The 27,274-nt window shown below is 38.9% G+C and overlaps 1 protein-coding gene across 1 annotated transcript in view; it reads left to right on the top strand.

Annotated features, from left to right (window-relative positions):
* LOC136885285 (zinc finger protein OZF) overlaps positions 1-27,274 on the top strand; it is a 76,529-nt gene that overhangs the window by 8,676 nt on the left and 40,579 nt on the right. Inside the window, exons 2-3 of the mRNA XM_068230220.1 lie at positions 8,443-8,525; positions 24,281-24,409. Of these exons, the coding sequence (XP_068086321.1) occupies positions 8,457-8,525; positions 24,281-24,409 (198 nt within the window). The 5' untranslated portion in view covers positions 8,443-8,456. The remainder of the gene's footprint in view (positions 1-8,442; positions 8,526-24,280; positions 24,410-27,274) is intronic.

Here is a 27,274-nt window from a genome sequence, read left to right as displayed (position 1 = left end):
GAGAAGATTCAGAATTTACTGCCAGTGATGGAAGGTTGGACCGGTGAAAAAACATTTCGGTATTTGCCAGATTACCATTAGTGGAGAGGCTCTATCCACTGACAGTGAGACTGTACCATTGTTTAAGGATTATCTTTCGAAGTTAATTGACGAGGAGGGAATTTCTGGAGAACAGTTGTACAACTCTGGCCTCTCCAGCCTTTTTGTTATTCGGTTTGACCTTTCGCCACTTAAGCCACATAGCTGATTTGTATCTATACTGCCTGACAGAAGAACTGGTTAGAAGTGGAAGACCATGTGCCTTTATTGAACTGATTACAGTACGGGATGAAAGAGACAAGAACGTTGGCAGTAGGGTGTCGCGCACCCCGCCCCGTGGACGCAATGCATACCCTTATGCAGTTCGGAATGGTGTCAGACAGGCTTTGGATCCTCTCGTGAGGCAAGTTAATCCAGAGTTGTTGTAGCTGTCCCTCCAGATCTTGCAGGTTGGTACTGGGACGGAGTCCCCTTACAATGTCATCCCACACATGTTCAATAATGGTGAGGCTGGGGGATCTTGCTGGCAACAGGAGGACCTCAAAATGCTCTAGGCAATTTATTTGCACGTGTTCTGTATGTCTTGTTGGAACACTGTGCTATACGTGTGTGGCGTATCACTTTGCCGTCAAAGTCTGCTGTAGCACTATTAGAGGTGACCGTGATGCTAGGGATCATCCACAATATGAGCAGGATCTGCCCTCGACGCCGCCAAACCCGCATACGATGGAGAAGCGGGACTCATCACTGAAAACGACAGTCGTCTTCTGTACATGTCCCCTGGGCAAGGCACCACTCCAAACGTAGGTTTTGGTGTGTCAATGGCAACAGACACATGGCGCGGTAGGATCCCAATCCGGCGGATACAAGTTGTCAAGACACTATGCAGGAACTCACAGCTCATTGTAGAGTCTCTAGTACATGTTCCTGGATGGCGGGTGACAAAGTTATGGGATCCCGCAATGCTTGGCACGCCACATGATGGTCCTCCCTCAAGGTAGTGTCTCTTGGCCGACCCAAACCTGCACTACGTGATTGGGTGCCCTCATGTACCCATTGAGTCCAACATCGGGCCACTATTTCTGATTCCCTATGGGAATCAACATCTATATCATCTGATGGCCAAGCAGGCATCAATTTTAGTGATGAGACAAAGTCTCTTAGTGCATTGGCACTGCCGGTGGCTCCAGTCAGCCTACGCAGTGGCCTCCACGGTATGCACTAGCCAGCGTATTGGTAGGTGTGCTAGGTACCAACTGATGAGCCCACCCTAGCACACGAGGGCGAAACGCTGGCAACCAAGAATGAGTTAGCTGGAAAGTTTATAATGTCCAATAACGGACCATTTATATTGGTATTAGAATGTGCCAGTATCGGTTTGCATCCTGCATCATTCAGATACGTTAAAGACAGGCACACGTTTGCCACATGACGCTGTTATTCATCTTGTGCTCTGCGCATAGCCCGCTGGTTGTACTGTAATCTCTGCTGTCATTCAGCATGTTTTCCAGAGAGGAATACTCTGACATGCTCCTCATTTATCGGGAACCAAGACAATATGCGTGCGAGGCACTTCGTCTGTACCAGGAGCGGTACCATGACAGGCGGAACCCACCTTCTACAACATTCTGCCGTCTTGAAGGACGCCTAGGGACAACGGGCTAGACCCGTTATATCAGGTGAAACAGGAGAGGCCATTTTGAAGGTAGCTCGTAATAATCCCCACATCAGTATAAGGATGATTGCACTACAGGTAAACACCAGCCAGATGTCTGTCTGGCAAATGCTGCATGAGCATAAATTTCACCCATACCACCTTGAGCTACACCAAGATCTCCATGGGTGGAATTTCGAAGCTTGAATAGAGTACTGTCAGTGGCTGTTAGGCAGGTTGGACAATGATGCAGCATTCGTATAGCATGTCTTTTTCTTGGACGAATCATGCTTCCACAATAATGGGAACGTCTATCGCTACAACATGCACTATTGGAGTCCGGACAATCCTTACTGGGTGCGACAGGCGGCCCATCAAGTATGATGGGGAGTGAATGCTTCGTGTGGAATCTTGGGGGATCGCCTGATTGGACCTTATTTCTTTGAGGGCCATTGCACGGGCCCACATACCTGTACTTCCAGCGTCAGGAACTCCCACTGCTGCTGAAGGATGTGCCCTTGCACGATAGTTTGACGATGTGGTTGCAACAGGTAGGAGCTCCACCACATTTCTGACTTTACCTGTTCGTAACCATTTGAACGAGGAACTGCCAGGGAAATGGATAGGATGAGGAGGCCCTCTTTCTTGGCCCGCCATATCACTGGATTTAACACCACTAGACTTTTTCTTGTGGGGACACTTGTAGAACGTCATTTACACTGAAATGCCAGAAAACCCCGATCAGTTCCGGCAACCCATCACGGACGCCTGCCGAGCAATTATGCCAGCACGCAAGACGATCGGGCCCGAATGTGCATAAACCAAAACGGTCATCACATCGAGCATTTGCTGCGATAAAACATTGTCAGGGCAGTTATGTTCCTCTTATTTCCGGTCTGTATGTGTCTGGTTTGCTAACTTAGGGCCACAAACACATTCATTCACACAAAATTTACATGAAAGTGGGTATTGAACTTACAGTGTGTGCGGTATGTATTAAACAAATATTTTTAAAATTTGTAATCTTCGCTCCGGACTCGAACCTCCCACCTGACATGCAAGCCAGCTCCGCCATGCCTTTACCAACTACACTATGGTTCTGTACAGCTTGCTTACAGCAAGTATTAAGTTTACTACGCTCACAATATCAATGTAGTGTTCCGCCAGCGTGTGAGGTTCATATGATCTAGAAGGCATACAAATGTCTTCCAGTGTTTAATATGGCGTCATGTCATGTTGAGGCAGTAAATACCAAGATATCTGGTTGTGTTGTCTGAGCATACCAGCAGGGCAGGTGTTTTCAGGATGGAATGAATGTTGTGGGTTGCATAAAACTACATTGGAAGGGGTGGCTGAATTACACTGTGTAACATTCCGTTTAAAGGAATAATGATTTTATTCTTCAAGATCCCCCGACCTAAATCTGTGTGACTTCAGGTTGTGGGGATCGTGCATATCAGGGCATATCCATTCTCTGCCCAGCATACAACACCATGTCACTCTGATTTCACCTCTTATCTTGCGGACAACTGTTGACCACGTTTCTGAGTTGGGAGGCCACAATCAGAACCACCATTATCATGTGTTTAATCTTTCTTGCCTTTTTTTTTTTTTCTGTGACCCTGCCACTGCTTACAATGCCATATTTTTTATCTGCTGGCAAGATTTAGAACTAATATTTTCTGTGGCATAATTCTTGAGTGCATTACTTAGTTAGCATATCTATGAATTTTCAGACTCCTACGATTAATACAACCTGCGCTGTGCCGAATACCGTCAGTTTAATTGTGGAAACCTGGTATCACAGTGTTATTCTTCCTTGCCTTTTCGTATCGTATGGAGTTGGGTCTTTCATCTTGACACACTGTTTATTTCTTAGTAGTTTGTCTTCTTCCATGAGACCTAACTTTTGTATGTCGTCAGCCAGGTCTGCGTCATTCTCTTTTCCCAGTACTGTGTCTCCGTACCATCTCAGATGTTGTCCGGCTCCATGGCTAAGTGGTTAGCGTGCTGGCCTTTGGTCATAGGAGTCCTGGGTTCGATTCCCGGCAGGGTCGGGAATTTTAACCATAATTGGTTAATTTCGCTGGCACGGGGCTGGGTGTATGTGTTGTCTTCATCATCATTTCATCCTCATCATGACGTGCAGGTCATCAAAAAACCTGCAGCTGGCGAGCCGAACTTGTCTTCGGACACTCCCAGCACTAAAAACCGTACGCCATTTCATTTTTATCTCAGATGTTATTGTACACATGACCCTGCTTGCCCATCGCAGCATACACTGTTCCAGTGTGAGGTTTATATTCATTGATCTTCCTTACTGGCCAGACCTTGCTACTATGCAACATGGCAGGCCTCATGGCACATTTTGTAAATGTTGTCTTCTGCTCTAACAGGCATTCTTGTGTTAGTGAGCGCCATTTGTTTCAGGCTGTGTCAGTATCTACCTTTTCATCCTAATGTATTGTTATTATTTTTATGTTACAATGAGTTATCAGTCAATCAATCACTACTGATCTGCATTTAGGGCAGTCGCCCAGGTGGCAGATTTCCTACTGTTGTTTTCCTAGCCTTTTCTTAAATGATTGCAAAGAAATTGGAAATTCATTGAACATCTCCCTTGGTAAGTTATTCCAATCCCTAACTCCCCTTCCTATAAACGACTATGTGCCCCAATTTGTCCTCTTGAATTCCAACTTTATCTTCATATTGTGATCTTTCCTACTTTTGTTTTTTTTTGCTAGTTGTTTTACGTCGCACCGACACAGATAGGTCTTACGGCGACGATGGGACAGGAAAGGGCTAGGAGTGGGAAGGAAGCGGCTGTGGACTTAATTAAGGTACAGCCGCAGCATTTGCCTGGTGTGAAAATGGGAAACCACGGAAAACCATTTTCAGGGCTGCCGACAGTGGGGTTCGAACCTACTATCTCCCGAATACTGGATACTGGCCGCACTTAAGCGACTGCAGCTATCGAGCTCGGTCTTTCCTACTTTTAACGACACCATCCAAATTTATTCGTCTACTGATGTCCTCCCACGCTATCTCTCCACTGACAGCTCGGAACATACCACTTGTGATTCCTTTAGTTTTGCCAATTGCCACCTTTTCAATACAATAAAAATATATTACAAACTTACATATTTATTATGATGTTTATATGGTACATCTTTCGCTCCCTTTCGTGAGCATCATCAGCCAAACTATCATTAATCTAAGATTGTATAAGATCATAAAACAATTTTTTTGGTTCAAGATTACTCCTATAAAAACTAATTGATAATCTTATAACATTTTTAAAAGTCACACAACAATAAAACTATGTCTTAAGCAAACACTTTTTGTCTAAAATCTTCTTCAGTCTAACATTTTATTGACGAAACTCATGTGGTGAGTTACTCACTTTTTTGTCAAGTCCAATTGCACTCATTTTTTCCAGTAGTCTCCCATGATCTACCCTATCAAATGCCTTAGAGAGGTCAATCGTGATACAGTCCAATTGACCTCCTGAATCCAAGATATCTGCTATATCTTGCTGGAATCCTACAAGATGGGCTTCAGTGGAATAACCTTTCCTAAAGTCAAACTGCCTCCTATCAAACCAGTTATTAATTTTGCAATACGGACAAGGAAAATTAAGTTTATAACCTGCAACATACCACTTAATCGAGCAGCTCGTCTCCTTTCTCCCAAGTCTTCCCAGCCCAAGCTTTGCAACATTTTTGTAACGCTACTCTTTTGTCGGAAATCGCCCAGAACAAATCGAGCTGCTCTTCTTTGGATTTTTTCCAGTTCATGAATCAAGTAATCCTGGTGAGGGTCCCATACACTGGAACCATACTCTAGTTGGGGTCTTACCAGAGACAAATAAGCTCTCTCCTTTACATCCTTACTACAGCCCCTAAATACTCTCATAACCATGTGCAGAGATCTGTGCCCTTTATTTACAATCATATTTATGTGATTACCCCAATGAAGATCTTTCCTTATATTAATACCTAGGTATTTACAATGATCCCCAAAGGGAACTTTCACCCCATCAATGCAGTAATTAAAACTGAGAGGACTTTTCCTATTTGTGAAACTCACAACCTGACTTTTATCCCCGTTTATCATCATACCATTGCCTACTGTCCATCTCACAACATTATCGAGGTCATTTTGCAGTTGCTCACAGTCTTGTAACTTATTTATTACTCTGTACAGAATAACATCATCTGCAAAAAGCCTTATCTCTAATTCCACTTCTTTACACATATCATTGATATATATAAGAAAACATAAAGGTCCAATAATACTGCTTTTAGGAATTCCTCTCTTAATTTTTACAGGGCCAGATAAAGCTTTACCTACTCTAATTCTCTGAGTTCTTTTTTCCAGAAAAAGAGCCACCAATTCAGTCACTCTTTTGTCTAGTCCAATTGCACTCATTTTTTCCAGTAGTCTCCCATGATCTACCCTATCAAATGCCTTAGACAGGTCAATCGCGATACAGTCCAATTGACCTCCTGAATCCAAGATATCTGCTATATCTTGCTGGAATCCTACAAGATGGGCTTCAGTGGAATAACCTTTCCTAAAGTCAAACTGCCTCCTATCAAACCAGTTATTAATTTTGCAAACATGTCTTATATAATCAGAAAGAATGCTTTCCCAAAGCTTACATACAATGCATGTCAAACTGACTGGCCTGTAATTTTCAGCTTTATGTCTATCACCCTTTCCTTTATATACAGGGGCTACTATAGCAACTCTCCATTCATTTGGTAAAGTTGCTTCATGCAAACAATAATCAAACAAGTACTTCAGATATGGTACTATATCCCAACCCATTGTCTTTAGTATATCCCCCAAAACCTTATCAATTCCAGCTGCTTTTCTAGTTTTCAACTTTTGTATCTTACTGTAAATGTCATTGTTATCATAGGTAAATTTTAATACTTCTTTAGTATTAGTCACCTCCTCTATCTGGACATTATCCTTGTAACCAACAATCTTTACATACTGCTGACTGAATACTTCTGCCTTTTGAAGATCCTCGCATACAAACTCTCCTTGTTCATTAATGATTCCTGGAACGTCCTTCTTGGAACCTGTTTCTGCCTTAAAGAACCTATACATACTCTTCCATTTTTCACTAAAATTAGTATGGTCTAACAAGGTCAGGAATAAGGGTTGATAGGATTCATCATGTGGACCACGTGACACCTTTTGGGTGAGCAGCGGATGCTTAGTAGGCCATGGCCGTTCAGGACTGTTGTTGGATGTAATGACAAAAGCATTAAATGCTCATTGTGGTTAGAAACTGGCTTTATTATACTTTATTATAGTGAATTCATCAGCGTCATTACTATGTGGTTGTGTTAGTAGAGCTTGCCTTTGGGTACCATTCTGCATGTTGGTTGATGTGAGCTCTTATAACTCCTGAACACCAAAAAATTACTTGAATATTAAACTCTAATGTTCTTCATCATGCTCAGAAGCATCTCTGACATTGTACACCATGTCTCAGGTTTCGGTTTGATCAGTTTTGTTACTTTCATTACTCTGCGTCAGTGTCCTTGTCTTTGACGATATGAAATTGGGAGATGCAAATAGTAATGCCATTCATTATGCAGCCAATCACTGCCATGAATGGTGTGAAAATGTTGCTCATAGCATTGGTTAGTGGGCACCTTTTGGCTCAAAGGGGAACCACCTCACTCTTCATTTCTTTAGTACACCCTTTCTGTACACCCTGCGTTTGGGCTCAGTTTCAATGTATCATATAGGTATGTCTTTGCAAGAGTAATAGCAGAATATTGTAGTTTAATCCCAGAACATTGTTTTCTTTCCTTTTTTTTTCATGGGTAATGGGCCTACGTAATTTGTTGCCAGATAAAAATCTATAATGAGCGAGTCAGCCATGCGGTTATGGTTGCATAGCTGTGAGATTGCATTCGTCGGATGGTGGGTTTGAATTGCACCATTGACAGCCCTGAAGATATTATCTCAAGGTTTCCCATTTTCATACCAGGCAAATGCTGGTACTGTACTTTTATCAAGGCCATGGCTGCTTCCTTCCCTTCTTTCCCATCCTTGTGTTATCAAAAGCTGTCAGCATGTTAGTGCAATTTCAAACCAGTAGGTGAAGAAAAATGTAAGTTTTCAACTCCTTCGATGTTTTCTCTCGCCCTCACTGTGCATATTTTGGAAACTGTAAGGTCTTGCAAGCATTCTGCTCTTCTGTTTCTGTTGAAGTGTTCAATGAAACTAGTAACATGCTGGGAATTTTTTCATTCTTCAATCAAACGTTTTGAAACTAACCCACCCACTAACTTTCAAAATTTCCATTTTAATGCTGCATGAAGGAAAAGAAACATACAAAAAGCCCCTATTGAAGATACTTGACCAGTTTTAGTGGATATTTCCCAACACAAACTCTATGAGCCTTGGCCTGCTGATTACAATTTGACGTGCAGTCTAAGATAGCTCCTCAGTTATTCCCGTGCTGAGTGAATCTTTAACTAGCCCTCAGATCCAGGTAAAAATCATGAACTAGCCAAGGAGGAGCCCAGCATCTGCTCTGAACACTTCTCATGCATGATGAAATTTCAGTTCATAGCTCTTCTCTACTGTGGCCAATGAACAAGACAACCCCTTACCTCTGATACTACTGACTTTTTATATTGTAAAATGGTTTTGGATTTCTCAAAAGTAGAGTATTAAATTCTGTATTTGGTTAAGAGATTTTCTTTTGTCGTTAACAGGTTAGTGTAACATCATGGAGGAACCAGTTTTCATCAAACTTGAACCAGAAATGCTGCCAGACATGGAGGAGTCATCATGCATTGTAAGTTTTGTTTTACACCGACATATGGTGACGAGATTGAAAGTTGACTTCCTATTAGTCTTTTAAAATCTGAGTTAATCAGGTTGGATCATTTCAGTTGATTTTGATGCCGACAATGATCTGCGGACTAAGGAGCTGTGTGACATTTATTCTCCAAATTTGAAATTATTTTAGGCTTTACTTTTTGGTTGTGGAAAAAATGCGGGAGTTCTTCGTTCTTCAATCAAACTTTTTGACACTAATCCACCCACTGACTTTCAAAATTTCCATTTTAATGTTTCATGAAGGAAAAGAAACATACGAAAAGCCTCTATCGAAGATACTTGATCAGTTTTAGTGGATATTTCACAAAACAAACTCTATGAGCCTTGGCTTGCATTTTTAATTTCCAAACTAAATTACAGATATGGGTAAAACTGTGTTTTAGTGTTCCTCAACATAAATGAGATTATTTCTGAAGATAAATCATGTGTTACCTTGTATTACTTGTAAGAAAGTGATGTGGCTAGGGACCCTACCCAAGCACAGAAGTAAGGAAACATCACAAATTGTGCAACATTTTTCCTTACCACTCTCATCAGCAGTCACTGTAAATATGGTGGCACTCCCAGAATGGAACACAGATATGATTATCAACTGTGATAGAACAAACAGTCTTAAGCAAAGAATATTACCAAATGATTTTCAAAATGTACCTGAATGCATAGGATGGTAGCTATCACTATTCAGAGAGGAGGGAGTGTTCACACCTAATGATTTACGAGCCAGGTCTGTCCAGAGAAATTGACAAGTTGTTATCGTGCCTTTTATGATCACATGGTCTTCTTGAATATCCTCCAGCTGCAGAAGCCTGTATTACACTGTGTCTCTTTTGCCTGCCTTCACATACTGGGCCGGTAATTAACTTGAATGATTGGTCCTGGGATTAATAGTCAGGTCAGGACTGATCCTGCTATCGTATGCGACAGTAGACTGTACTACCTGCGACTGTCTGGCCGTGGGTTGGGCGGCTGATACCAAACCCGACAAACTAGGGGAAGACCAACAGCTACGGGTGGAGGAGTTTTCCCCTAGAAGGTTTGATGAGACCCTTGTGTAGGAAATGACTCATAAATTCATTAGCTGCTGCCTTGCAGTGAGGTAGGGGACTGCCAAAGGCTAAGGGAGAATACCCCTGACAGAAAATCCCCAGCAGTGTTAGGCTTAGCAAGTCAACTGAAGGGTTATATCGATTGCTTTCAACTACAAAACGAGCCTCGGAACGCAAAACAAATACCGGATAGACACATCTTCTCAAACATCTGCAACGTATGGTGACTGTAAGGCTGATGTTCAAGTACGATGTTCTGAGAAGAAGCCCAAAAGAAAGAGTCCAAGACACAGAATTGGAACATTAAATATCCTGACCCTGACTGGCAGAAGTGAGGAGCTGATAGATATGATGGAAAGGAGGAACCTCTGTATTCTTGGCCTGAGTGGGGCAAAGTGGAAGGGAAGAGGAACAAGAAAGCTAAGAATAGGATACAAACTACATTGGAGACCAAATGGAGACCGATTAGTATTTGCTCCATTATTCGGCGCATATTAAGTAAGATCCTTGATAAAATTGTAAGGGAATACATCCCTTTAAACCAGTTCCAAAGAGGTTTTGTCATGACCCCTGGCTCTTTCATTAACGTGAATATTGTTGATGGCATTTTACGAACAGCTGTAATGAAAAAGATTTCAGGCTGTGTAGTATTTCTTGACATCAGCAAAGCGTTCGATAGTATTAGACACAATCACTTAAAGGCGACAATAGAGAACTCTATACTACCCAGATCCATTAAGAAGTTACTAGTCAACCTTCTCACCGAAAACACAACACAAGTTAAACTGCTCATGGTCATACAGATAAGATAAACATCAAAAGTGATGCAAGGAGATCCCATTTCACCTTTCTTATTTAACTGGGGTATAAACCACATCCTTGATGAACTCACAGACATCAAAGTATCAGAAATGTATGGTTTTCAATTGAGTCCTAACACTGTACCTTTAACATCCCTATGCTTTGCCGACGATCTGGTGATCATAGCTAAAGACCAAGCAGCAGCTTCAATCCTAGTCACTTCGGTCATAAATCTGCTTCAAGAAATAGGTTTGCATATAAATGCAGACAAATCAAATGCCATTATTATAGAAAATGGTAAACTTCATTCTGATGATATCGTGATGGTCTCTGGAAACATCACAAGTATAAATGATAGTGAAGAAATAAAATATTTAGGGGCAACTTTCAGACAGACTTTAGTCTTCAATGAACATCAGGTACTTGAAAAATTGAAAGCTAACTTACATCAGATTACCAGGACTCACTTACTCAAACCACATCAAAAACTGACTGTAATAAATCAGTTTATTAGCCCTACACTGATATACCCCTTCCAGACTGTTTCGGTTGAGAAAATTCCCAAATCAAGTCTGTTAAAAGCCGACAACATGATCAGAAGCGCACTTAAAGAAATTCTACAACTTCCGAGTGACAAACCGACAAGTATGATCTATTCGAGCCACAAATATAAAGGGTTAGCACTAATGCGCGCTACTTGGGAAGCGTACCTTCAACAGCTGAACATCAGTCTTAAGCTAGAAGCTGTGAATGATTCGCACGTAAATGCTGTTCGAAATTTCACAGCAATAAAAACTCGCTGCCCATCTGAACTCCAACTCAGTGAAGAGACATCAACGAAATCTGGTAGACAACTGCGCGATTTACTTAGAACACGCGAATTTGAAGCATGGTGTGCATATCCACAAAAAGGACGAGGTGTTGAGTTATTTGCTCAAGTTCCTGCTGCTAATTCTTGGGTTACCAGAAGAGATGGTTTAACTTGTTTGGAATGGAGGGAGATGTTGAAGATGACCACGATGGTTGCACCAGTACGTACTCTGCCGGGCATTCTACCAGCACAGGCCACTGCAGACACTGCAGTGAGTATGAAACCTTACCACATGTGCTGGGGAGTTGCCCTCAAGGAGAACTGCTTAGGATCAAACGCCATAACATCATCAGAAAGCTGATTGCTAATGCTCTTCGTCTCAAAAATCTAGAAGTGTACGAAGAAGTCCACTGCCTCGCCGAAGGAGGCAGCACTCGCAGGATTGATATTATAGCGATTGACAGACGGAGGAACGAAGCAGAAATTATTGATCCTATGGTATGCTTTGAATCTTAAGCCTCTCAGCTGACTGAGGTAGACAATGAGAAAAAGGATATCTATAATCCAACCATCCCTTTCTTTCTTGAGTCGTATAACCTTAAAAAAATTACGGTGACTGAACTTTTCTTTGGCGCGAGGGGAACAATTCCCAAATCTTTCATCACATGGTGACAAAAATATAAACTAGCGAGAAGCCTACAAGATGAGATAGTCGTCTCACTCATCAAAAACTCCGCTTCGATTCTTCGTCACCATTTATATGGAGTTCATGCCATTTAACATGGTTAATTGTAACCTATCATTTTTTTTAACTATAATCTTTTTCATCTTTCCTCAAAATTGTTATTGTGTATTATTCTGTGTCTTATGGCAAATCTAATAGGGTGTCCTGGATCAGACTGAATAAATAAATAAGACCCAAACACCATGGACGGAAGAGAGAAGAAGGTTGCAGAGTGAAAGAATGAAAGATTACTGTGTGCAGATCAAAGCCCAGAAGCAGCTGAAATCGAATTAATGTGGTCCACAGTTGGCCAAAAAGAAAAAAAAAAAAAGAAAAAAAAAGAAAGAAGTAAGCTTATACATTATGTGCACAAATTATGGAATTTTCAGTCATTTGAACATGCTTTTATGTTGCATATAACTGCATATTTTCGTGATTTTGATAAATACATCATGTTTTAATATTTTATCGCCTATATGGCATATTTTAATCAGTTTAATGGTTTTTACAGTATTTTTAATCAGCTTTTTTCATCTGGTTGATGTTGGCAGTAATGTTGTGCATAATAATAGAACTTGTCATGTGGTGAAGAGTTATGATGTCACACAGTGAATCCCCTGTTTTTTTATCATCTACCCTCACGTTTTTTCCATTGAGTCGTGTAACGGTGTTGTGAACTGGTTGTGACCAAACTATGTTTTGCGTATAAAGTGTCCATTAAAAAGTTCTTTAAATGCCGAAAATAAGAGCAACTTTGAGTTGTAGATTAACTAATTTACAGAAGGAGTTTTCAGGTGACTTAGTATCTACAGATAATACGGTACTGTTCTGTAGGGAGCAAGAAAATATTTCAAATATTTCAATACAGCAAAATAAGGAGAATTTAACTAGCAAACTCACAAATAAAGAGCCTGTTCAAAAGCAACTATTAGAGTGTTTAGGAAGTAGGATTAGTGAATTTTCTTACGACTTGTGCCAAGCATTTTTAGCTGCTGATATTCCCTTGTATAAAATTAATAACCCCACGTTTTCTTGCAAAATACACTGAACAACATGTGCCTGAAGCATAAGACAGACGTAGGACATTGCTACAATAATGTATTGACAAATTTACAAATTAAATTAGTGGATCAGTTTATGTGGTTGTCTATTGATGAAACCACTGATTCTGAGGGCCGATTTATTGCTAATGTAATTGTGGGTACCTTAAATAAGGAACAAAAGATGATGCCATATCTTCTCAATGTGTCTGAATTACCGGCCGCTAACAATGTAACTGTAATGCAGTGTGTGTTGGGCTCATTGAAATTATTATATCCATCTGGAATCAGATACAACTACATTTAATTGTTACCGATGCAAGGACAAACACTGAAAGGCATTTTTCCTAACTTAATTCATATAACTTGTTTGGTACGTGCTCGCTGAGACCATACACAATTCTTTACCATTGGTAGATCAATATGTGGCCTGTTCAAAGAACTCTCCTTCAAGAGTCAAGTTGTTTAGATCAACAGCATCGAATATCACACTTCCTCCTGCGCCAGTGTTAACACGTTGGGGAACAGGGCTGGATGCAGCTTTGTATTATGCTCAGCACATAGAAATATTCAAAGAGGTTGTTAATTCATTGAACTCGAATGAAGCTACATCAATACAAACAGTGCAAATCTGTCAGGCACTGAATTAGAAGAGAATCTTGTTTGTATAAATGCCCATTCTTCTTTTTTACCAACTGCCGTAACATCACTGGAAGCTGTAGGATCTCCCTTGAAGGAGATATCCAGTCTAAATTCTGTTCCTGGTAGTATAGGACAAAAAGTGAAAGAAAAAATAAATTATGTAACTTCAAAAAACCTGGTTAAAAACGGTTGTGTGATATTCAAGGCATTCTCAGAGGAAAACTGTCTGTCACGCCAAGAGACGTGCCTCTTTCTGTGGAGCAGTTATCATTTAAATATGCCGCAATAATGTCTTGTGATGTGGAAAGAAGTTTTTCACGTTACAAAAGTGTTTATTACATGTAATAAATATCATTTGAACATCACTTCAAATTTTGAGATGGTCCATAGTGATCCTATTTGAAACTGTTCTTCAACTTCTATTCACCAACTTCATATCCTCAACGTGTTCTACAACTTCACCATATGCCTCTGACTTTCGTCTTTTATCTTCAAGATCATGATTAACTTCGGATCTCTCGACTAACTTTGACTTTTATTCTCTCTTCTTTACTTTGATTATATACGATTTTTCGCCATCGTCTAATTATAACCGCCAGACTATCAACTTTACTTTTATGCAATCTTACTACTTGTTGTATAACAATCTGTTGTTTTATCCATTGTACTTATTTTAGCAGCCTTCTAATGTTAATTTTGTTAATACTTCCACTATTATATCTCATCACATTGTATTTTCAAACCATCATTGTTATTTTTAATGTTATTTTATTTCAAATCTCTTCAAGATTTTAAAATTCATTTCATTACTACATGTTATTTAGACGCTTATTTTTAATTTAAGGTTAAGACTATGGCTGATGATGCCTTCAGGGAAGGCGAAACATGTACCACTATTAGTTAACAAATTTATGTAAATCATCCAAGACGATTTTGTATTGATTAGGTGGTCTAATAAATAACTTAATGTTATTATTTCTTTCAAACAAAAGTGTTTTGCGAGACAACAGACGACTTGTGCAAAGTGATGGTTGTGAACTGCTTCAACCCCCAATACTAACCTGACTTCTCTACTGCCATTTTAATAGTGCATATTTATTGGCATATTTCTTAGTTTTTTAGGGCATGAACTTAAGAGCCTTAATTATTCCTATTGGCATTGATTATTGGGATGGAATAGTTTATGTTAGATATGGAGTTGAAGATGTTATTCAGTTCCTTTTTAGCTTTAAATCTCATTTCTTCTTGTTTATCTACTGGCATTTTACTGTTGGCTAACTTGTGTTCTGCTGTAGTGGTGATGACATCCTTGAGAAGGTTGGAGGAGGGCCAGTTGTGTTTTGGACCCTTGCTCAATGTGGATGTCTCAATATTATTTAATGTCACTTTAGAGAGATTAATAACAGGGGTGTGAAACTGAGCAAGTCTGTCAGAGGGAGTGTGTGTTCTTTCGGCTGGAATGGTAGTTGATTTAGTCATTTAAGAATATTCTAACTTTTCTCCAGAATCTTATGTTTTTTATAACATCGATTGTAGTCTATAATCAACGTAAGATTGAAAAATATTCCAATGAGCAAAAGATAGAAGGTTAGTTATTTCGAGATGAGTCTCATATACTCTGTTATTAAGAAAATATTTGTTCTTATATAAGAATCTAATTTCATCTTGTAACCAGAGTTTATTAGTTCTGGTTTGAGTTTTCATAGTTTGAAAAGAGGATGTGTGTTTCTTAGTATTAATTTTGAGAAATTTAAATGTCAAATCATAAGTTATACATTGTTGCAGGAAATCAATATCTTTGCTTAATTTGGCTATTTTAACTTTTAGGCATAAAAATAAAAAGGCTTTCTTCTTTGCCTGGTTGGCAGCATAATTACAAGCCATAAATTTCATGTTTGTTCCATATTGAAGTGCAATTATAAGAATAAATTGCCTTTTCAATGCAATATATCAGGTAAATGATATTACGTAAGTCTTGGGTTTTAGTTGTTTTTTTAAATGCTATTTGTTTGGGATGTCGACCTACAAACATATTTTGCCCCTACCTGCACCATATGTGAGAAACCTGTGTGTCTGGAACAACTGGGGATCCCGCACGAGTCCATACATAGTTTGGGCAAGCCACAAAGTCACTAACAAGTAGGAAGAACACAGGAACCAGCAGACCTATGTGGACGCAGGAAAGAAAGCTGGCTCACATCCAGAAAATGAAGGAGTACTGACATATATTATAATTGTTGATGGTTATGCCTTTCAGTGTTCAGTCTGCAAGTCACCACAGTCCTCTATTTGTATCTAATGCTGTGGCCTCGTTTAGTTCTATATCTCTTATCTTTAAATCATTAGAATCGTCTAGATCACCTTTTACTGCTCTTACCTGCCATAACAGAGTCCATTATTCTCCTAGGTAACCTATCCTCCTCCATTCACCTCACATGACCCCACCACCAAAGACGGTTTATGCGCACAGCTTCATCCATCGAGTTCATTCCAAAATTAGCCTTTATATCCTCATTCAGGGCACCCTCCTGCCATTGTTCCCACCTGTTTGTACCAACAATCATTCTTGCTACTTTCACATCTGTTACTTCTAATTTATGAATAAGATATCCTGAGCCCACCGAGCTTTTGCTCCCATAAAGCAAAGTTGGTCTAAAACAGACCGATGTAAAAGTTTCGTCTGGGGGCTGACTTCCTTCTTATAGAATACTGCTGATCGCAACTGCGAGCTCATTCCATTAGCTTTACTACATCGTGATTCATAGTCACTTACTATATTACCATCCTGGGAGAACACACAACCTAAATACTTAAAATTACCTACCTGTTGCAGCTTTGTATCACCAATCTGACATTCAAATCTGTTGAATTTCTTACCTACTGACATCAATTTAGTCTTCGAAAGGCTAATTTTCATGCCATACTCATTGCACCTATTTTCAAGTTCCAAGATATAAGCCTGAAGTCTTTCGGCACAATCTGTCACTAAGACCACATCGTCAGCATAGGCCAGACTGCTTACTACATTTCCACCTAACTGAATCCCTCCCTGCAACTTTATACCTTTCAGCAGATGATCCATGTAAACTACAGACAGCAAAGGTAAAAGATTACAGCCTTGTCTAACCCCTGTACGTACCCTGAACCAAGAACTCATTCTACCATCAATTCTCACTGAAGCCGAATTGTCAACATAAATGCCCTTGATTGATTGATTGATTGATTGATTGATTGATTGATTGATTGATTGATTGATTGATTGATTGATTGATTGATTGATTTTTATAATCCACCTGTAAATCTGTAGTCCCCCAGTATGGTGAACATCTTTTCCCTCGGTACCCTGTCATATGCTTTCTCTAGATCTATGAAACATAAATTCTACTGTATATTCCTCTCATAACATTTTCCAATTACGTGACGCATACTGCATATCTGATCCTGACAGCCCCTCTGTGGTCTGAAGGAGGAGAAAACAGAAGGCCCAAATAACAAAGCCTATACATCTTTCCCATATTCCCAGCTCTTTTCCATGATCTCTCTCAGAATGAAAATGGGTTTTACTGTTGATCTTCACTTCTGAATCCAAATTGTTCCTCTTGTATCTGGCATTCCACCTTTTCTTTAATTCTTCTTTCTAATATCCTTTCCATTATCTTGGTAACATGAGAGAGGATTGTGATTTCCTGGTAGTTGCTGCACATCTTCTTTTCTGCTCTCTTGAATATTGGTATTATAACCTCTTTCCCTAATCCTTGGGCACCTTTTTTTCTCTTTCCGTACACACTTGAGTATTTAAGGGTGTCAAATATAATTCATGGAACTGAGATTAATTCACAGAAGTTGCAGAAAGTAAAGTTCAGTTTGGTATTTGTTCCCATTGTGTTAGTTTTGAGCGCATAAATACAGAATGCAGCAAAATAAACGAGACTAATATTATTGCTCATGCTGCTGTCCTCATTTCTGTAGTAATAAATATTGTATATGACAGCTTGTCTTACATTTCATCAAGATAGGTGCAGTTATACCTCATTTACACACCAGACTGCATCGTGCAGTGACTGCCCTTCTCTGCAGTCCACTTTAAGATAATACTGTACATACCATTTCTATACATGTAATACTTTTAGAGCTTATGCAGGTAAAGTATCACGTTGATTTTTTGCTGCAGACCCCACAACACAATTTCAGTTATGTTCCATGTCATGATATTTTTCACAAGAAAAAGTTAAAATTGTTTCTTTTTACGTAGTTGTCACTAATTATATTGAGAATTTTGGAAAACTAGAAGAGAGTGTGGAATGTTGGGCAGCTGCAAGGAAAAGAAATCAAGTAACCAACTTTTTAATAGTTGAGAAATTGTGAGTGTTTGTGCAAGTTTAGTGAAATGGTCTTGGCACCTTTAGTGAGCTGATGTCTTTAGATGTTAGGCCCCTTTAAACAGCAAACATCACCACCATCGTCATCAAGCACTTTTAGTATAGAATCATACTGTTCTTTCTGGCACCCAAATGGTTCATATAGAAATTGCAGGGCTGAACTTTGTAGCAAGTGGTCAATAGAAATCATGAACAAACAGGGAGCATTCCAAGATAGATATTGGTTAGTGGACCTCGTTATTAGGATGACCGGATGACTGCTCAAGTGTAACATTGAAAAGTTATCCCTCCTGGATATAGAGTGTAACGTGTTATAGATGTAGTAATCATCATTATGCAGTGGACACAGAGGTCTGTGATTTAGATAAATTAACAAAAAATGCTACTTTACTAATTTTGTTTCTCTATATTTGATCCAGTAGTTGGTGCTCGACACAAAGGTATTTTATGTTTTTCGTAGGTGCTGAAATCCTAGTTATTTTGTTGTAATTTACAGAGAAAGGAAGTAAAACCCATAAGAAAAATCTCTGAACTATTTGTTCTTCTTGATGTGATGTTTATTTTATTGACCTCTTGGAAAGTTTTAAAATGCATGCTTATTCCCATCCTAAAAGCAGGTATGGAATAGACTTTTGCTATTCCTTTCTGGGAATTACAGCTGCTGACTTCCCCAGGGATAGTTATGGTTATCTTGGGGCATCCTCAGAAAATGGCCAGCTTCACTGTGGTCTACTGTGAACAAAGTCTCCCTTTCCAAATGTAGAAAAATGTGCCATGTTTTTGGACTGATCACTATTTTTGTATTGAGAACAGTGGAAGAGTAATGTGTCTGATATGCAAGGAAAATCTTTCAGATTTTAAAGAATACAACATGATTCTAAACACAGATCTGTAGATAATAGGTATGATGGTATATTATGGGAAGGAACAGATTTCAAATTTAATGAAAGTTCCCACCACTCAAGGACAAATGTTCATGAAACAGATCAAGGACAATAAAGCTGAAATCCGCGCTACTTATACTGTAGAGTTGAACATTTATTTGCCATGACAGGGAGACCATTTTCTGATGGGGGTTTGCATAACAGAAGAATCATGTCCTGAAACAAAACAACTGTCAAATTAAGTCAGCTTATTGGGGAGCACAGTGACGAGAAGAACTCGGGGCTAATTTGGGCTATCAACTCCGCAAAACATCAAAATCATTTCAGTGCTCTTTGTTGGCTTTGGATTAAAGTAATGATGTCTGTAATACAGCACAATTTTTTATTTTTATTTGTGGCATTGGCAAAGCATGTGAATTAATTGAGGAGCTGGCATCCATGGAATTACATCAGGCAAGGATTTGTTTCTCCAACTGAGTGAAGCATTGAAGAATCTTGATTTAGACTGGAATGGATCAGCTGTTATAACAACAGACAGAGCAAGGAATATGGGTGGTACAAAAACAGGATTAATTAGAAGATGAGAAACAGAAATACGGACATGCCTCTTGAATTACACTGCATTATTCACCAACTAGTGGAACAACATGTGATGAACACGGTGACATCTGTAGTTCTAGTCATTTCTGACTGAAATTGATTTTGCTTATGGTGTATCATAGCAAGGTATGCTAGCTTAGTTGAAACAGGCAGAAGCTGCAGGATTTGGGAATGAAAACTGGATGTGGGATTTAGTAATACTTACAGATTTAATGCAATGTTGAAATATTTTAAATAAGGGATTACAAGGGAAATTTGTGCTTTTGAATGTAGTGTATGGTCCAAAATTAATTGAAATTATTTCAACAGCACTTAGAGAAGGGCATGTTTCTACACTTTCCATGTTTTACTGAATGTCAGGGAAACTCAAAAAAACAGTTCAGCATGATATTATTGGTTTAGTAAGTTGATTGACTTACTGAAGAATGATAGACATGTTTCGACCTGGCATATTGTCATCCTCAGTAAAATATGCATTGAACATCTGACACAGAATATGAAGTGCTTGTCGGAAAGTTTTTCCTTGAAGAACATGATGAAAGTTAAAAATATGAGGTGGTGGTTGTTAAATTTTTTTTGAGATAGTGGCCTTTTTGTTGCAGTATTTTCATTGTGTCCTGATGCAGTTTGGCTGATATCTGTACACTGTTGTGTTCAGTCATCGGATGACATAGTGGTATCTAAGTTGTTATTGAATTTGAACTGTCTGTTTTCTAGCCCTTTTCCCCACTTCACCTCCTCCCAACAGCACGCTGGTCGAAGCTGGACTCCGTAGTCAGAGAATACAGGTAATACAAGTGGAGCCACGTAACACTAGAAAACAGACAGTTCAACTTCAATAACAGCCCATGACTGAACACAACAGATATCAGTTGAACTGCATCAGGGGACAACAAAGAGGCCTCCAGCTCAAAAACGGCTTTAACGACCACCAACTCATACTGTATTTTTCAACTTTCATCATGTTTTTTCAAGGTAAAATGTTTTAACAACCAGTTCATGTTGTGTGTCTAATATTTTACTGAGGATGACTCTATATTGGGTCAAAACATGTCTGTCTAAAATGTCATCTTAATTGGATGTAATATTCAGTATTTTCTAGTAGGGTAATCAACACAATTTTGTACGATTTGTAAGAAGTTCAACCATCATAAGGATCTAACATTGGATTTATAGTCTGTATTGAAGAATGAGTTTGAAAACAGACCTTTCCGTGTGTGCAGAGAAAATTCATTTCTTTGACAACCCATTTGCAGTTGTCCATGATGCATCTCTATAACTACAGATCAAATTAATTGAACTTCAGTGTTGTTCCCCCTTAAGGGACAAATTTGCAGAGGCAAATCTTGTTAACTTTTACAGGGCGCCTAGTAATGGACATTTTTCAGCTTTCATAAAATTTGCTAGAAAATACTTGTGCACATTTGTGAGTACTTACATCTGTAAACAAATATTTTCAAAAAATGAAGTTGTTAGAATGAAATTTACATTCCTGGATCATTGATGAACACCTACATTTTATTTGAGGAGACATTTCAACACTGTCACCTCAAGTTGTTCTCAGTTTGTTTGTATTATCAAACAACCATGTGTGGATGTATCCGCCCGCATGTTAGGGAGGGTTCGTTTAGGAACCTGCCATTCGGCCCACCCGCAAACTGTTGTTTGTCACCCTGACATATGTATTATTCACAGAATTTGAACAAATAATACACCAAAACATTTCTATGGACTATATTTTTGTGAAGTGGTTTGCATTTACCCCAGTTTAATTATTTTTTAAAAATTCCTCCCCTTTTACTGCATAGTACTTTTCTTTTTTTCTTTTTAAAGATATTGTATTTACATATCAAAGAAAAATAAATAATCAGGTCAGTTTTTCAAAAACTGTTGAAACTGTTTTATAGAGAACCAGATGAATTGGCTCTGTGGTTAGGGTCATGCAGCTGTGAGCTTGTATCCGGGGATAGTTGGTTCGAACCCTACTGTTGGCAGGCCTGAAGATAGTTTTCTGTCGTTTCCCGATTTCACACCAGGCAAATCCTGGGGCAGTACCTTAATTAAGGCGATGGCCGCTTCCTTCCCATTCCTATCCCATCGTAGCCGTTAGACCTACCTGGGTCAGAGCACCGTAAAGCAAGTAGTTTTGCTGAAATGCATGCAAATACATTACTAATTATCTACTATAAGGTAGTGCAGTTCTAGTCTGGGCCTAGTTCATATGTCCATCACTCTAACAAAAAACAAAATATCACCTAAACTTACAGATGCATTTCAGTCCATTATAATATCTTCATCAATTAACTGCAAAGTGTGGCCATGGTATGAGAATAACCAACCAGTAAACAAGGAAAGCAAGTCACGACAAGAACAGCACATGGTTCAAAGCTAATATGAAATACGACTTTCATTTGTTCCAATATATATCGCATGTAAATGGATGGATATAGTATCAAAACATCCCATATACTCTGTGGCTAGGGTTAGCTTGCATTGGGAAGATGTTAGGTTTAAATTTCATCGCCGGCTGCCCTGCAGATAGTTTTCCATGCCTTCCCATGTTCACACTAGGCAAATGCTGGGGCTGTATCAAATGCTAGTTAAGTACTGGAAACTACTTTTTATAATAGTGATATTTACAGAAAGATAGAAAAGTTGCAAGCTAAAAAACAGCCAGAATTGATAAGATACCTGGGGATACGCTAAGGACAATGGGCTGGTGGTACCTCTTCTGAAGTTCTTATGTGATTACTGCTTGCATGAATGAGCTATAGTAGTCCCACGGACAAAGGATAGGGTCTTAAATATAAAAAGGATAATTACAGGTCAATCAGCTTGACATACGTTGCATGTAAACTCTGGAAAGGCATTCTTTCTAACTATATTAGACACACTTGCAGAATTACTAACCAGTTTGATAGAAGGAAATTCTGATTCAGAAAAGTTTATTGCAGTGAGCCTCAACTCACTAAATATAGGCTGTCAAAGTTAAGTGGACTGTATTGCTGCTGACCTATCCAAAGCACGGTTGATAATGGATGACTACTGACGGAGATGAGGGCTATTGAACCAGCAAAGGATGGCTGAATTTCTGTAAGGCATTATCTGATCCTGTAATGAATAAGTCTACATGCACCTCAACATTTGATGTATATATTAACATATTTTAACATTGTATATTAATAGACCCAACATATCTCCACTCCACTTATCTCCAGTTAGCAAACTTATCTCCACTTATAAATGAAGACAAATTTTGGCATTATTAACTAAGTATAGAACTAACGCCAAGATATCGTTCATTTCTGAAACAGCAGAAATGTTAGGAACAACACTCACTCACATCTTCCAATCACTGGGGCATCCATTCCACTAGGTTTCTGGTGACCTCTGATGAAATGTTGCCCCATTCTGTTTGTATGGTATGCTTCAAATCATCCTTCCTCTTAATGGAATATTTCCTAATCCTTCTATGGAGTTCTTGGTGTTCAATTTTATTAATATCAGGGGACGGGGGAGGTGAATGCAATTGCAGCCATACTTTGACTTTTACAGCCGTATGTCGTTTTCTTGTTAAAAAAAAGTCATTTCCTAGTCCCAGTTTTTCAGCAAACTGTTTCATATTTTTCTTTAGTATATCCATTTACACATTTTAAATTGCCTGTCCCAGCACTCGACATACAACCCCGAATGAGATCGTTTTCACCTCCCTATTTCATTAATGGAACAAGTTTCTTCCTCGGAGGCTTTCATTAAGTTTTCTCCAAACTTTACGTATTTGTCACACTAAAATAAGTTGAACTTACTCTCATCTGTCAAGGAAACATTATTCCAATATTTGGAGTCCTTATCTTTGTGAAATTTTGCGAATTCTAGTCGTTTCTTCTCATTAATGGTACTAATGTGATTATCTCCTTCAAAAATCCTCACTTTTGAATGTTGTTCTTATTGCAATGGGATGGACAGTCTTTCCACTGCCAATTCATTGGCTGTAGTTTTAAGTGATGTGTCGTTTATCTCTATTGCAGCATTTTGGAGTCTACCACTTCTGGGTTCTAACTTCCTCTTGTGCATTTGGTACTTCAGTTGTTTTGGAACACATTTGTGAATAAAATGTCCAACTCGATAACATAGTTGAAGAATTAACCTTAATACCTAAGACGGATGGTGTAGCCTCCATGGCTCAGGCGGCAGCACGCCGGATTCTCACCGCTGGATATCGTGGTTCAAATCCAGGTCACTCCATGCATGATTTGTACTGGACAAAGCGGAGGCGGGACAGGTTTTTCTCTGGGTACTCTGGTTTTCCCTGTCATATTTCATTCAAGCAACACTCTCATTAACATTTTATCTATCAGTCATTTATCATTGCCCCAGAGGAATGTGACAGGCTTTGGCAGCCAGCACATTTCTATCCTCACCTCCTGATGGGGCTTCATTCATTCTGTCCCTAACCAGTCGAATGATTGGAAATAGGCTGTGGACTTTCATTTTCACCTACATTGGATGGTACCTGCGACTGACTTCTGAGCCTTGCTCAGTATGACTCATAAGGTTGTGGCGCATGCCCATAGTTTAAGGACAGAAGTATTCATTACTTGGGAGGACGAGGCAAGCGCAGGTATTAAAATAATCTTTGTCCGAGAAATTATGGAATAATATTCAGACTGAATATTTCCTCATAAATATAATATTGAATACTAATTCTGGGGACTGATAGTAGTTCCTTTATAAACTAGAAGGTGGTTCATTTTTATATTGAATTATATCCTCTCATTTTGCAGGAACCGGATATGGATATGCCTACTGGTAAATTTGAGGAGATAAAAGTTGAACCAAGTCTGGTATTTGATGGTGATTCAAGTGGGGAAGAGGAAACTTCAGAAATAATCAAAAAGGAACATCAAGTAAAGGTAATTTTATAATTTATGTGTATAATTAATAGATTAGTACCTTCACGCCATGTCGGTAATGTGGCTTCATTGGTGCTGAATTATCATTTTAAGCTCTTGGAAGGAGGACACTAGGAATCTGTATATAAATAATTAGCATTGTTTACAGTGTCACTATAAAGAATAAGTTGTGTTTTGGTGTGTAGATTGGGTTAGACACTATGTGTTTTATATTAATTTGTATCTTATTTGCTGCATCCTACTACCTGGCAGTAAAATGACACCATAGCAATGGCCATTACAAGGCAATGAGACGCATACAGAACAGATGGTTTGACAACGGAGTTGTGGTGTCTGAGTTTGACGTTCTTGGAGAGGCACATAAACGAATAGATATTACGACAGGGTTGATAAGCCCTTTCAAACTTGGTACATCTGGCATCTAAGGCTAAGTTCTCACTCTGATTTGCAGAGATCCATTCTCCCAGGTACTTTTTGTATGGCAGTGTCTGTGAGAGGAATTGTAGAAGGGGCTTCCTTGTTATTGGTATTGATATTGATTCTGTCTTCTGGATGCTGATCAGATCATCTAAGATGGAAAACTTAAACTGAACAATAAAGACTGCACGAGAACTTTTGCAGATTATTTTCAGAAGCTATTAAACCCAGAAGAATGTAAAGAAAATCTCATTTTCTATGAGCTTTCACATAGGAACCCTGATTCTCCACCACCTACAAGAGAAGAAATAATGGACAAGGCTTCAGGTGAGGATGGCATAGTTGCCGAGATGTGAAGACATGCAGATGACCAGTCCTTGCAGAGCATCTATCAAATCATGAAGGACATATGGACAACAGATAATTTAGATATCATCAAATTTATTTTTCATACTTTGTGCATTTATATGTAGGCCTTTCAGTTCACATGATCTACTTTCTAAAACACTACTTTTTATATAATGATTTAGGGTTTCACATTTAAATTCATCTACTTTAAGAAATTTGTTTTTGGGATCCATGTTTGGTTATATAAGGACAAAATTTGAAATTAAGAGAAGAAAGCTTGGAACTGAAGTGGGTACAACACAAGGAAAGATTACCTCATTGTTTCTAGATCAGCTGAAGTGAGCAAGTTCATCCAGGGTTTGCCACTAACCTCCAAGGACCATCCTGGAACTTAAGCATATGGACTTTGCGGTCCCTGACCCATGTGCCAAATATTCTCACTCCTAGGTGTTAAGTGTTCCATGTTATATCCGATTGTCTGTTTTTGTCCTCTGCTACTGAGGATTTCTTCTTTCTTCCATAGATTAACAAACTTTACAATAATTGGTTGTGGTCTATGTTTCATGGTTGAAAGTCTGTGTGCATCTTCAATATCTTCAGGCTTTATATCGACTCCCAGCAGCCAACTTCAGTTACTTTCTGGAACACTTTTTCATCCTTTTCAGCAGGAATTCCATACACTAGTAAATTCAAGTCTTTCAACTCATTCAGGGGTGCCATTGTTGTGATTAAACGCATTTTTCTTATCTTTCCTCAAAGTGTCTGGTTCATTCTTAACGTCATCGTATTTTCTGGAAAGGAAGGTTGCTAATTCCCGTAATTCTTTGTTTTCTTCCATTAGTACTTTGAGGGACTCTTCAAGTTGTTTAGAGAAGTTCACCATAACCTCATTTACGTTAGATATGCAATGCAGTCTTCACATTTACATGACCATTGGAATTGTTCTTCCTTGTGGAAATTTTGAAGAGTTTCTTTGTTCATTTTTACACATGTTACGTGGAACCAACGTTTGCATTTACCATCACAGCCTACAGCCTGTTGATTGTTTTTTATTGTCTTGCCACACGGGGAGCACACAAACACCATGATGTTATTTATCTTATTTATTTAGTTGTAATTGTTTGAGTGCTGATTAGACTTGATTGTCATGGTTCCTGTGTTAATGACCTCCGTTATATTCCAGAAGAATTGTGGATATTACTCTCATAATTTTTTTAATTCACTTCACTTAATATATCACACACCCACTGCTGCCATTTTCCTCAAGACCTTGATGTAAGTAAAACTGCACACCATCTTTTTGCTGCAAGATTTAAAAAATATGTTTGATTATTCTTTGTAGTAGTAGTAGTAGTAGTAGTAGTAGTTATGCACTCATTATGTTGTGTACATATTCACAGGTCTCTGTTTCTTATATGGATAACTCTTCTAATAACATTAATACTTGAAAAAAATTAATCCTGCAACTAACTCATACATATATTAAAGTAGTAGTAGTATTATTGCAAAGTTAATACTTCAAATAAATTATACTTGTAACTATCTCTTTCACACATTAAATATATTTGTCGTTGAGGCCTACTGAGGACCATGGGGCTCATATCTACTCTTTGGTAAAGTTGTTGTTTTCTTCTGCTTCCAATATTCCTTCATTTGCTGATATGAGCCAGCTTTCTCTCCTCTGTCCACATGGTTCCTATAGTCTTCTTACTTTTAAGGGAAAACTCCCTGTTGGATGGCTTGATGGAACAATAGTCGGTCATGAGTTTTTGCCAGTGGGATATTTACAGTAGTTGTTCAACATCCGACTTAACTGACATGATCCATTTGTTCTTAGGAGTCTTGCCTCTTCCTGTCACTTCGAATACCCTGATCATGAGTCTTTCGGAATCCAGTCAGGCCAAATGTCCATAAAAGGTCAGGTGCCTTTTCCTTATAAATGTGAGGATGTCCTCCTGTTGTTCATAGAGTTCATCATTATGGCAGATTCTGTAAATGCCTCCTTCCTCTCTGACTGGTCCTAATATCCTCCTCACTATCTTCCTCTTTTTTAACTCCAGCTTTCTGAATGGGCCATTCCTGGCCATTACAAGTCACTCA

This window comes from Anabrus simplex, chromosome 14 (genome assembly GCF_040414725.1).
Source record: "Anabrus simplex isolate iqAnaSimp1 chromosome 14, ASM4041472v1, whole genome shotgun sequence".
Lineage (NCBI taxonomy): Eukaryota > Metazoa > Arthropoda > Insecta > Orthoptera > Tettigoniidae > Anabrus > Anabrus simplex.
Note: the sequence above shows the minus strand (reverse complement) of the source record. Positions and strands in the feature narration are given on the sequence as shown.